This window comes from Alexandromys fortis, unplaced genomic scaffold, assembly GCF_014885135.2.
Source record: "Alexandromys fortis isolate MF-2015 unplaced genomic scaffold, M_Fortis_MF-2015_v1.1 scaffold_0, whole genome shotgun sequence".
NCBI classification, from domain to species: domain Eukaryota; kingdom Metazoa; phylum Chordata; class Mammalia; order Rodentia; family Cricetidae; genus Alexandromys; species Alexandromys fortis.
Genome location: NW_026067949.1, coordinates 4692766 through 4705743, shown reverse-complemented (window position 1 = coordinate 4705743; position 12978 = coordinate 4692766). Strand labels below are relative to the sequence as shown.

The 12978-nt window shown below is 44.7% G+C and overlaps 1 protein-coding gene across 4 annotated transcripts in view; it reads left to right on the top strand.

Moving 5' to 3' along the window:
* The window catches only part of Prom1 (prominin 1), a 99095-nt gene that overhangs the window by 76826 nt on the left and 9291 nt on the right, over positions 1-12978 (top strand). For all 4 annotated transcript variants that reach the window (XR_007593224.1, XM_050150086.1, XM_050150087.1 and 1 more), the window contains exons 14-22: positions 1509-1612; positions 3047-3131; positions 5664-5810; positions 6361-6432; positions 7558-7650; positions 9174-9227; positions 10652-10732; positions 10861-10929; positions 12306-12398. Coding sequence is in view for 3 of the 4 variants with exons in the window: in XM_050150086.1 (XP_050006043.1) it covers positions 1509-1612; positions 3047-3131; positions 5664-5810; positions 6361-6432; positions 7558-7650; positions 9174-9227; positions 10652-10732; positions 10861-10929; positions 12306-12398 (798 nt within the window). In the remaining variant the exon portion in view is untranslated. The remainder of the gene's footprint in view (positions 1-1508; positions 1613-3046; positions 3132-5663; positions 5811-6360; positions 6433-7557; positions 7651-9173; positions 9228-10651; positions 10733-10860; positions 10930-12305; positions 12399-12978) is intronic.

The following is a 12978-nucleotide window of genomic DNA, read 5'->3' as shown; positions in this document are numbered from 1 at the left end:
TTCAACAAGTTGAAATTCTGCTTGCAATAGCTAGTGCACACTCATACACATACACGGAGGGAGGTAGAGACTGAGGAGACACATTGAAGCGTTGAATTTCAGCTGTGCTGTCCCCAAGGGCACCTCACCACGACTCCAGGACTCAGTCTGCACCTTCACTGTCTTCATTTATATAGAGCTTTGGTTCACATGCCTGGCTGCTAGTTGACTTCCTGGTATTTTTCTGTAGATTTTGATTAGTGGTGTGTGTGTGTGTGTGTGTGTGTGTGTGGTGGTAGTGGTGTGTGTGTGTGTGTGCATGTGTGTGTGTGTGTGTGTGTGTGTGGTGTAGTATTGTGTATACATGTATGGAGGCCAGAGGTCAATGTCAGATACCTTTTTCTTTTCCACTTTCTGAGACAGGGTCTCTCATCTGGGGCTCATTAGTTGGCTATACAAGCTGGCTAGTAAGCCTCTAGGATCCTCCCTTCTTTGCCCTCTGGTCCTGGGGTTACACACCTACATTCATCCTTTCCATGGCTGCTAGCATCTGAACTCAGGTCCTCATGATTGCCCAGCAAACACGTTACCCACAGAGCCATCTTTCCAGCCCCGGAGTCTGACACTTGGAATGTATTTCTACTTCCCTCTTTTATTGTGTATAAGTCTTCCACCTGGCATCTGTTATAAAAACAAGTGAATGACTGCACAGGTGACCAATTCTAGCTTCAGTTATTAGAATCAAGGGCTACTAAGTCGAGAAGATCCGTGGATCCCATCATCTCTATTTGGTTTCCTAAGAGAACAGTGGAAGAGCCTTACCTTCAAGTCATGTGTGTAAGAAAATAGTTCAGCATAGGTGAACTTTGTTTGCTCTTGGGTCCCGTCCCTTAGGTGTCTCTTTATATTATATGTGTGTGAATAAAAAAAAAATCTAAATCTGCTCCACCTTTGGCCCCGAGCATTTGAGAAGGGAGATGCTGAGCCTCTGCTCAGGTAACAAATGCACAGCCACACACTGGTGTGCTTTTCCTAAATCCGTATGGTAGAGCTGGAAAGTGAGGTATATCTTTGTTTTGTTCTTAAAACAGGGTCTCAATAGGTAGCCCTGGCTGACCTGGAACCTCACAGAGATATTCCCGCATTTGCCTCCAGAATAAGGGGTTAAGGGCGTGCACCATTATGCCCTAGGAAAATGAGTTTTAACTCACTTTGTCCTAAGAGACCGAGTCTATTGCTTTATGACTTTCTCTTAATTCTTCCAAACCAAATAAACAGTCTTGTCCTTCTTATTCTAATATGTTTAATAAATTCAAGTTGCTTGAAAACCACAGTTGCAGTGGTTCGGGTCGATGTTCCTCAGTGCCCACCCCATTTATCCTAATTGTGCTGTTGTTTTCCAGTTCAGGGTTTGTAATGAACAGGAATAGCGCAGCATTAAATACCTCGAATGTCGAACTGGTTAATCGTGATTGCGTGAGTCAGTGTTGTGCAACTGTCATCAAAAGCAACTTTTGTGTTTGTTCCAGCTTTTGGACACTCCCCACCTGCTAAGAGAAGACTGGCAGTTCTATCTCTCGGGCCTGATGCTCAACAACCCAAACATTAACCTGACATTTGAACAAGTTTACAGGTATTAATCCTTGCAGTAGACGTTTTCCTCCTGAAAATTTCGTTGTTGTTGTTAAGAATGAGCTTTTCACTTTCAGCATTTTTTTTAACTTAATGGTAAGAAGTTCCAATTAATTTCAGAGCTAAACTGTTTTCTAGTCTCAGCAAAATATCATGGAAAAGATACCTCTCCCAAAGGTCGCGTTTTCAAGCCTTTATGACCTAATCTTGGTATTTTCTCAAGCCCTGTCTAGGTATTCCCTAAGATTCCCTGCCTACGTTAACAGTAAGAGTCATTAACAAAATCCATTAAGAACTCAGAGACTGGCACATATCACCGACACCACAACAGTGAGCCAGCTTTCGGGCTAGCCTGTGCATTGTGCAGTCAGATCACCTAGGTTCCAATGGTGAGCCAGCTTTCGGGCTAGCCTGTGCATGCAGTCAGATCGCCTAGGTTCCAACAGTGAGCCAGCTTTCGGGCTAGCCTGTGCATTGTGCAGTCAGAGCACCTGAGATCTTGTCTTGTTCCTGTGGCCCTGAACAATTTGATTTCTCTCCATTTAGTGTGTTGCATAACAGTAGGAATCTCCCCTTGGGGTTTGAAGAACCAGGTGAAATGCAGGTGTTTGGAGTAGTGCCCAACCCACTATGAGAACATGATAAAACAGTGTTTGGTGATTGTTCATTGACATGCATTTTCCACCCCTGACGTGTAAGAACATTGGTAGAACATCCTGACTCCCGTCGCTAACATCCCTGCGATACTAAACGATACACGGACTTCTCTAACCCTTTTATAAACTTAAATCTTCAAGCCCGGCAGCATGGCGTGACAGATCCGTCTCGTGTGTAATGGACACCTTGTTTCAGAACACTTTACTTTTATTTGCCCCCTCCTGGGCAGTGAGCTGGCTGAGAAAACATTCAAGCTGCCAGCATCCTGCCCCTGGAAGCCGCTTCTTCCCCAGAATGTTCCTCTTGGGTGGCAGTCCTAATCATGTTCACAGTCCCTTTTGGGTTTTTCCACCTTCCTCAGTAAATGTCTTTTGATGTTCAATAGCCACATGAGTGCACACATGAAAGTACCGGGTGGATTCTGGGGGTCTTGCTTCAGCACCTCAAAATCTGGGTCACCTGACAAGACCAAAAAGTGCCTGACCTCAGTCCTGAGGAACTCATTGTTGTTTAATACCACTCAAGGAAAAACTGATTTTTTTTTTCCTTTGGTTCAGCTTTTAGAGTAAGTCTCTCAATAGTGTGTGCTATCCCCTTCCCCCTAGGCCTGGGGTAAGAGATGCTGTACTTACTTCCCATCGTGTACTTTTGCCAGCTAGGGAATTAGTCCTGCTAGCCTGGGCGGGGAAGGGGGGGTGGCTAAACGTTCTCCTCATCCTTAGTGAAAGTCAGATCTCTAGTGTTGATCTGGTTCTTTCTTCTTTGTTTCTCCCCATAGTGATTGCAAAAAAGGTCGGGGTGTATACGCTACCTTTCAGCTTGAGCATGTTTTCAACGTCAGCGAGAATTTCAACATTGAGAAGGTGAGTCGTTAGATCCGGTCATAAACTTGACCGCATTTTACTAAGAGACCCAGGTGCATTTCTTCCTTTGGTTAAAGCTGATGCGAAGCCCACAAAAGATAAAACACACCATCTGAATGTAACACTGAGTAGATTACAATGGGTACAAAGCTCGTATAAACCTGTCTAATAGAAGCTCTTCACATTGCAAAGCTGTAAAGCCATCATGGCTCCCTTAGCTCCTCTAAGGACCTTCCATGATACCAATTGAGCAAGATGTGGGCCAAGACCTTCTCCCTTGGTCCTGCTTAGGATCTACTCTTTCTCTGCAAGCTGTTTGCCATCCTTACCTTTATCTTTTAATCTCAGAACACCTCCACACCCCCCAACCAGTTGTCTTTCTCTTTTATACACATTGAGTTTTTTCGATAAACTGTGCAAGACCTTCCAAAGAGATCTCCCATAAGAGACTTCTTAGGGAAACTGTTAATTTCTCTTTTGTTTGTTTGTTTATAGATTTCTATGTTTTTCATTTTTATTAATTTCTTTTATTTATTTATTTTGATTTTTATTGAGCTCTACATTTTTCTCTGCTCCCCTCCATGCCTCTCCCTTCCCCTTCACTCCTCTTCCAAGGTCTCCATGCTCTCAATTTAGTCAGGAGCTCTTGTCTTTTTCTACTTCCCATGTAGATTAGATCCATGTATGTCTCTCTTAGGGTCATTATTGTTGTCTAGGTTCTCTGGGATTGTGATTTGTGGGCTGGTTTTCTTTGCTTTATTTTTTTTCCCTTTTTTTTTTTTTTTTTTTTTTTTTTGGTTTATCGAGACAGGGTTTCTCTGTGGTTTTGGAGCCTGTCCTGGAACTAGCTCTTGTAGACCAGGCTGGTCTCGAACTCACAGAGATCCGCCTGCCTCTGCCTCCCAAGTGCTGGGATTAAAGGCGTGCGCCACCACCGCCCTCTTTGCTTTATTTTTAAAAACCACTTATGAGTGAATACATGTGATAATTGTTTTCTGGGTCTGGGTTACCTCACCCAAAATGATGTTTTCTAGCTCCATCCATTTGCCTGCAAAATTCAAAATGTTGTTATTTTCTTCTGTTGTGTAGTATTCCATTGTGTAAATGTACCACATATTCCTTATCCATTCTTCAGTCGAGGGGCATTTAGATTGTTTCCAGGTTCTGGCTATGACAAACAATGCTGCCATGAACATAGTTGAGCACATGTCCTTGTGGCACGATTGAGCATCCTTTGGATATATACCCAAAAGTGGTATTACTGGGTCTTGAGGAAGGTTGTTTCCTAATTTTCTGAGAAATCACCACACTGACATCCAAAGGGGCTGTATCAGCTTGCATTCCTACCAGCAATGCAGGAATGTTCCCTTTACCCCACAACCTCTCCAGCATAAGTTGTCATCAAAGAGACCATTAACTTCATCTAGTGAACATGCTCTTTAAGAATAAGCCTACTCATTCCCAGGACCAGTTCCTCTATTATGCCAGGTTCCAGACTTGGGAATCAGGCATAGAGAAATGTGGTCACCCTCCTTATTCCTAACAACTTAAGCACTGTCACCCCAGGACTACTGAATGGATTATGTGAGCACTACCTACCTGTGGCAAGAAGCAGAAAGGATAGAATCAAAAGGAGTAGAATGACCATCTTAGCTGTGCTCCAGCCCACACCCTTGTCATGTCTTATCCTAGAGACACCGAACAGAAGAAAGCAATAGTTTCTGCTCCGGGTCTAGAGGAGACCTTTTTTGGTCTTTTCAGCTTCCATAATAAGTAGATAGATCTCAAGCAAGACCAAGGGAGAAGGTCCTGGCACATCTTGCTCACTTTAACAGCATGGAAGGTCATTAGAGGAACCAAGGGGACCACGATGACTCTACAGCATACCAATGTGAAGACCTTTTGTTTGAAAGGTTTGCATTGAGTTTCCCTTAAATATTCCCATAAATAAAACTTCATCTTGTGACCAAGTCCTAAACAGATTTTTCTGTACTCCTTTGTCCATCATGCTATGGGCCATTTTCCCTGCACCATGTTAAGTAACAGTTGAGAGTGGTAGCCAGCACTGTATGCTGATGGAAGCTACTGATTGGCTGTTAGGATAGATCCATCTCAGCAACCACATTCCCAAGATCGTTGTCTCACAGAAGGTAGCTCCCATGCCTTCCCTACTACCCAAGTGCTTGCTGGTCCCCTCCCTCTCTTTCCTTTCAGCCTCCTTTATCAAGACTAGATGTCATTTCTTCTCTCCAGTCCACTTCCACTGAGTCCTCTCTGCCTGGTCTTCTGATGGAGTTCACGCATCCCTCTTTTATGACTTAGCCTCTTCACTCCAAGAGCTTCACGGGGGGAGATGCAATCGTATTTCACTTTAAATTCCACCTCCAGAGAGAATACTTAAGGAGTCTGAGGAGAAAGTAATTCAAAACAAAGTAGATGCATCCCTTTCGATCCAGTGTTTTCTCGTTCCTCTTGAAGACATTGAGTGTGTGACCTTCTTGGAAAATAAAAGGATTCTTTTGTGTTATACAGCATACTGGAAAAATAATCAAGGAGTTGGACAACCTGAATGTGGATATTGATAACATTGAACTGCTCAACAAAACAGGAAGGGACAATCTGCAGAACTTTGTAAAATCCGGGATAGATGCAATCGATTATCCCACGTACTTGAAGGAGGTATGAGCAAGATACACATGTGTATGGTCTTTGGGGAGAAATTAGGATATCATACATGTGTATTTTTGTTGTTGTTTATCACAACAGTGGATTCCCATAGCATAAAGGTCAGTGCTTTAAAGGCCAGCAGTTTAGTGGCTTTTAGCATATTCATAGTTAGCACCTCAAGTCCCAGCGTGTTTCCATCACCCACAGGAAACACTGTACCTAAGAGCAGTTGTTACCTAGTCCCACATTCCTGGAAGTCACCCATCTACGCTTTCTTCTGTATCATCTACATAAGTAGCAACATACACTTTGTGGCTTACATTTCTAGATTCGTCCACCGAGCATGTTTTTAAAATCTGTGAATGTTATAGTGTTAATGGACGAGTAAAAATAATCCATAGAAATAGAAATGCAAAGGTTCTAGCCTGGGTAGGAGTTTCTAGCCTTCTTTGGTTTCCTGATGGCTATGGCCCCATGTTCAACGTGCTACCTTTCGATGGTCTTCTTGTTTCAGAAGCCCATGACTGTAACATGGTTTTTTTTTTCATTTCCTCCCTGTTAGGCTGAGAAATCTCCTACCATAGTAGATCTGCTGGTGGTTGCTTCTTCTCTGGAAGAAAAGACAGACAAGTTGGTGAGTTCAATGGTCTTGTTGAATACTGTCATAGTCAGAAAGGCAAATATTGATATCATTGTTTAGGAAGTTACAAAGATGTCCCTGTTACCATGGCTTGGCTTTTTCTCACAGAACCTCACTAAAACATTAGAGACCCCATTGGCAACTGTCCCTATGTGGTTTAGAAGGCTAAAAAACTTTACCTCTGCATGGGCTTTCACAGATCAACACCTCTACTTCAAATACCTGTTCACATGCATGCATGCACATGCACATATGCACACACATATACACAACATGCACATATACAAGCATGCATACATACACACACATATATAGGTAGATATACACATTCATACACACACAGACATGCGTAATGGGGACACACAGTAGTATACATATACACAGATGCATATACAGCATACAGACAAACATGCATGAAGACATGCACACATACATGTACATATAGACACATGTGCTAACTCATATACACAGACATGCACACATACATATGTACACACACATTTCCTTGCAGTGTAAAGGATTAGTAACTGAGCTGTGCCTTCCATCACCACAGTAGGCATATAAGATTGAGCAGAGGCACCAAGCTCTTCTGCATGGCCCGACTTGTCCCCTCTAACAAACAGCTGACTGTGGTGATAAGGAAGACCCAAGTTCAAATCCTGACTCCGTCTCTTCCTAATGCTAGTAGCCTAATCCAGGTGTCTCACTCACCCGTGCCTGAGTTTCCCCATCTGTAAAAATGGAGAAAATAATTATCCCCGCCTTCCAGGATTGCTATAGTTCAGATGCTGACCGTCATTTAGATGTGAATTAACTTGAACAATCTTCAGTTGAACCTTGGTTTCCCTCAGCTGTAAAACAGGGAAACTGACTGGCTCCATCATTTGGAGGCAGGGGAAAGGAAACCATAGCGTCTTGTGTTTAGGGAGTGCTTTTGAGTGTGAAGCGTTGAGTCCGTGGCTCTGCAGTTTGTGCTATGTCTCCTAGCTAGCTCTGATGCCCACCCATCTCATAATTGTCCTGTGGTCATGTGGTGTCTTCTGGTGTCTTTTATGGCTAAAGAATCTGTTCTGAGGCCCAGAAGGATGGTGTTGATGCTTTGTCTTCTATTCCTTGTAGCCTGACGGAAACCTGAAGCAGGACTTGAAAACACAGGTGCAGAGAATTAAAGACATTCACGAGCAGGAAGTCCTTCCTCTGCAGAAATCACTGGTAACAGTCAACAACCTGTCTCGTGTCCTGGCCGCCTGAGTGAAATCTAGCACCTAGTTATCTAGTTGCCCTGCAGATAACCTGAAGACACGCACTTGTCTGACGGAGGTCCCAACCACTCAGCCTCAGCCCCGGCTGTGGAGCTGGGCTTTAAAACCCACCACCTTTCCTCATGCCTCCCTTCACTGTGCTTCCCTCTGTTCCTTCCATGAGCGCATGAGCGGTGAGGTGCGCCCCACCCCCGCCTGCAGGGCCTCGCTCTAGCTTGCGCTCCTACCATAGGCCTACTGGGCAGTGTGATTGTGCTCTGGGCTCATGCTGACATATTCTCCAATTCTTTTTCTCCAAACTCTGCTTTGAAATACATGAAGGTGAGGGTAAGTGCTTCTTCTGTTTCCCTTAGCTCTGCCGGCGCCCTCCATGGCTACACTCTCTTTCTCCTCTTCTCTACCCCAGCTTTCTGTTCCCCTTGCTTCTAATGTCACAGAGGTAGTTTGTAGTTTGGAACCACACAGATCCGGTTTCAAACTCCCCTTTGGCCCTCATCAAACAATCAAGTTTCAAATAATAGAAGAAAAGAGAAGGATGGGATGTTATGGGTGGCTATGATGTGGTCCAGCCTGTTGCCAGTTTACAAAAAAAAAAAAAAAAAAAAAAAAAAAATGGGTCTGGATGCTCACCTTACGAGACCTGGATGGAGGTGGGTGGTCCTTGGACTTCCCACAGGGCAGAGAACCCTGATTGCTCTTTGGGCTGAGGAGGGAGGGGGACTTGATTGGGGGAGGGGGAGGAAAAGGGGAGGCAGAGGTGGAGAAGAGACAGAAATCTTTAATAAATTAAAAAAAAAGAAGAAGAAAAAATGGGACAGCCATTGCTGTTTATTAGAAAACTATGGCCATTTTTGGCTATGAGAATAGAATATGGCACCAGGCGGTGGTGGCGCACGCCTCTAATCCCAGCACTCAGGAGATAGGCGCAGGCAGGTCTCTGAGTTCGAAGCCAGCCTGGTCTACAGAGAGAGTTCCAAGACAGCCAGGGCTATTACACAGAGAAAAGCCTGTTTCAAAAATAAATGAATAAATAAATAAACAAATAAATAAATAAATTGAATATATGGCCCCTGAAATCGGAAGTATTTTACAGTGTGGCCTTTTACAGGTAAAAATTTCCATCTTAACCTAAACCATTCAAGTAAACCACACTTGATAGGCAGGCTCTGTTTTAATGATGCTCTTCCCACTGATTAAACCTATTTTGAAGGCATTCTTGTCTGCTGTGTGTGTGTGATATGCTGCTGTTCAAGCCTTTGAATATGACCCCGTTTTTCTTCTATGGGTTTTCTTACACCCTAATGGTGTATAAGGCCCATGTTGTGGCTCCTGTCTGTTGTACTTTCAAGAATGCAGCCATTATACTATATAGTCAGATTTGATGTCTGTGTTGGAGAGGGGCTGATAGAAGGCCTGTGTTCTTGATGCTTTGGATAAGCTGTTCTTTGAAATGCTTTTCTTTTCCCTCATCAGAATACTTTAAAACAAAATATCCGGACACTTGAGCACATAAGCGAGAAGTTGCCGGTAAGGGTTTCATCTTCTTTCATGAGGTTTTGTTATCAAACATCCCACCTAGAGTTTCAGAGGTATTGGTTTTCATAAGTAGTTTAAGTTAAAAGGAGGTGTTGGGAGAATTTTGAATACCAAACTTGGTTTTCCCATGGCTTCCCTTCTCCCAAGTGCTTCTGTGAGTGCAAGTTTCAAGAGTCCGGGTCTCGCTGTGTAGGAGGTGAACTTAAAGCATGGTTGCTTTAGATTGAGCTGCATATCAATGGTGCTCTCGGCCCTGTTGACCACATGCGTTCACCATCACTGCTAGCCAAGCCACAGGCCTTTCTAATCACCCTCCCCTGAAACCTCAGCCTGGAAGAGCAGGCTCTTGTCGCAGCTGGTGGGAGCATGGCAGTAGATAGATGGGCTTGGTACTGGAGCTTACATCTGATCCACAAACATGCAGAGGAGAGGGGGAAAAGAGAGAGGGAGAGAGGGGGCTAGGAAAAGACAGAGAAAGTGCTAACTGGGAAGGGCATGGGCTTTTTAAACTTCCCTCCACCAGTGACACACTTCCTCCAACAAGGCCACACCTCCTAATCCTTCCTAAAGTGTTCCAGCAGCTAGAGACCACATTTTCAAATATCTGAGCCTATTGGGCCAGGCTCATCCAGTCCACCAAAAGGGGACACCCCCCAGAGAGATTTACTGTTTGTGGTTTTGAGGAGGAGCATTTCAGTTATCAAACAGTTAACAGAACGACACAAGCTTGGGGCATGAGCAAGAGCACGGATTGGTGTAGGATTGCCTTTAAGCTGCTGCTCAGAATACTGCCACTTGTCCTCCATCCCGTCAGCTGAAACGAGTCGCTTGGTCACAACCATTGTCATCATGAGGTAGAGAAGTGGATGGCTTCCAGGACACGCCATGAGTACTCAAGTCCCTTACATCAACTATACAGTATGCGTGCCCAACATTGGTACACCTTCTGGTGTACTGAAACCATCTCTAGTTTCCTTACAGCACTTAATGCAGTCGCAACATGGTTTAACTAGCTGCTGTCCTGTATTCTTTAGGGGGAATTAGTCAGAAAAATTTTCACACATTTAGTAAACCTCCCCCTTCCTTGCCATAAAAGGTTAATTGAGCCAGGTGGTGGTGGCGCACACCTTTAATCCCAGCACTCAGGAGGCAGAGACAGGCAGGTCTGAGTTCAAGGCCAGCCTGGTTTGCAGAGCAAGTTCCAGGATAGCCATAGTTACTCAGATATTAATGTGCCCAAGCAGATGGCATGGGCTGTATGATGGTACCGCTCCATTATACAGAGGAGCATCCAGAACCTGAAGATTTTGAGTAAGGTGAATGGGGACCCTGTGATCAGCCTCCATAGGCCTCTAATTGATTTGCAAATTGCCTAGTTAATTAATTGTTCCCCTTCCAATTGTTATGTTTTCCAGGAGAGAGTGAACAAGACCATCATGTCTTTGGATTCTGCTCAGAATTTCCTCATCAGTAACATTTCCTCTATTGTTATTGAAGTAAGTTTTCTTTTCTTAAGCACGTGTGTAGATCAAGTGCCGCGTGAGGATTCCAGAATGAAGTAGCTATGTCCATTAAGTACGTGCTAGTTACTTTAATAATGGCCCCGATCTTTGATTTCTTCTAGGAAACGAAGAAGTTTGCGAAAACAATAGTAGGCTACTTTGAACACTACCTGCACTGGGTCTTGTATGCCGTAAGTAGCTGTGTCTTTTATGAACATAAAGGGTGCCACCTTGCAGGAGAATCATTGTCTGGCATAAAATCTGAAGGAGATTAAAATCCTGGAGATTTTGGTTGGAGATAAGCGAAAGTGTCTGCCTGGACTGGATGCGCCAGGTCCTCCATGTTTTGAATGAGGAACCACATAAGTGAACGGAAAAATAGCTAGGATTTTACTCAGTGGCGCAGTGAGAGCACCAGATGCTGCAAGGAAGCAGCAGGCTGTCCGAGGCAGGCTGCCCAAAGTGAGCTGGCTACTCATTAAGGCTTTTTTGTATGGGGTCCAGAAGGTAGAGTTGTTACTGGGGTAGGAGGAGTGATGTTTTGTTTTAATTGAAGGTTTAAAGTCTTCGTTCACTTCTCACATCCTTTTCCATGTTGCGTCTGACTTTAATCATGTGCACTTCCAACTATGCAGAAGCTTAAGAAGTAGGGGTTTCCCTTAGATGTTCATTCAAAGGATATGGTTTCCTGTATTGTGCATACGGCTTGCCATTTTGTGCACACGGTTTGCTGTCTTGTGCACACGGTTTGCTGTATTGTGTACATGGTTTACTGTATTGTGCATGCTGTATTGTGCACATGGTTTGCCGTCTTATGCGTACAGTGTGCCCTATTGTGAATAAGCCCCAAATCAGCCCAGGTTGGGTTCCCATTTCTCCACCACTCCTTTGAGTCTCAGAGTATGTTCTAGGACTTTTCTGAATGAACACAGGGAGTTTACAGGAAGGTTGCTATGGTGGAGTGACACACTGCTGTTTGGGGTGGAGGGGTGTGTGCATAACTCCACCGATGCAGTGGGGGTCCCAGGTGACTCAGCGCATAATTAGGGAAGGGCTAGTGTATAGTTCAAGCCAAGTGGAGTCCTGTATTGCCAAGATTTCCTTATGCTCGCCTGTCTCAAGAGGGTTTGGATATGGGGAACCAGAACCTTTGGGGCCAGCCTTCCCATGAGGGAGAACACCTCTCCCTAATCCCCTTGGCTCACTTTTGCTATACAGTTTCTTTCATCTGATGCTCACTCCTTCGCCAGATAAAAGAACCCTGCAGCACTAGGCTGGGCGTGTGCATGTCTTCATTCCCTAGAAGTTCTGCAAGATGAGTCTTAATATTCTAGACAACAAATGAGGAGAACTGCAGCTCAAGGGGACTGAAGTCTTTCTGTAAATGGATGTAATTGTACCAGCTGTAGACCTCCTCATTGGCTCATCGGCTGCCAGCTCCAGGGCTTCCAGGACACTCCCGTGATGCACACTTCTGGATGCTCCTGTGAATCCAGTCAGGGGTCACATCTGACGGCATGAATTTTTGTGAGCCGCAGTGCACATTTGCCTGTTTTCCATCCCACAGGTCACAGAGAAGATGACATCCTGCAAACCTGTGGTCACTGCGATGGACTCGGCTGTCAGTGGTGTTCTGTGTAGCTATGCTACTGACCCTCTGGTAAGAACTTCACCTTTCAAAAAGAGAAGACATATTGCGTAAATGTGTTCTCTCCGCCCCCATTGTGTTATTAGTAGTTCTCTACGTTTTCCACCTTGTTCAGAGAGTTTTACAGCTTTATGACATCACTGTTCCTTTTCTGAAGATCAGGAGCCAGAGAGGTGCCACCGTCATCTTCCCTTGTCCCCCACCCATCACTCTGCTCACCTTCCTTTTCCCAACCAGTTCCTCTTGATCATCAATGGTTTTCATTGGGGTTGTTTCCAGGGACATGGTGAAGGGTTATTTAGAGGAGGGTGGACACCCTTACCAGTGGTATACTACCAAGGAAAGTGGTTTTTCTTATCCCGTCAACCATTAACTGCCTATAAATTCCCAGGGAGGCCTGGGCTTCGTGAGCCCCACCCTCTCCATGGCAGGATGCTGACGGGTCCAGCCTTGTGCAGTCCTGTGCAGGGAACACAGCTCTGCTTTGTTGGAGACTGTCACAGCCATGCCATGCATGGAAAGCAGGATTCCACAGCACCCACACCATGTGCTCTTCCTGTCTGTCTTCACCTTCCTCTGAGAGATTTCCTGA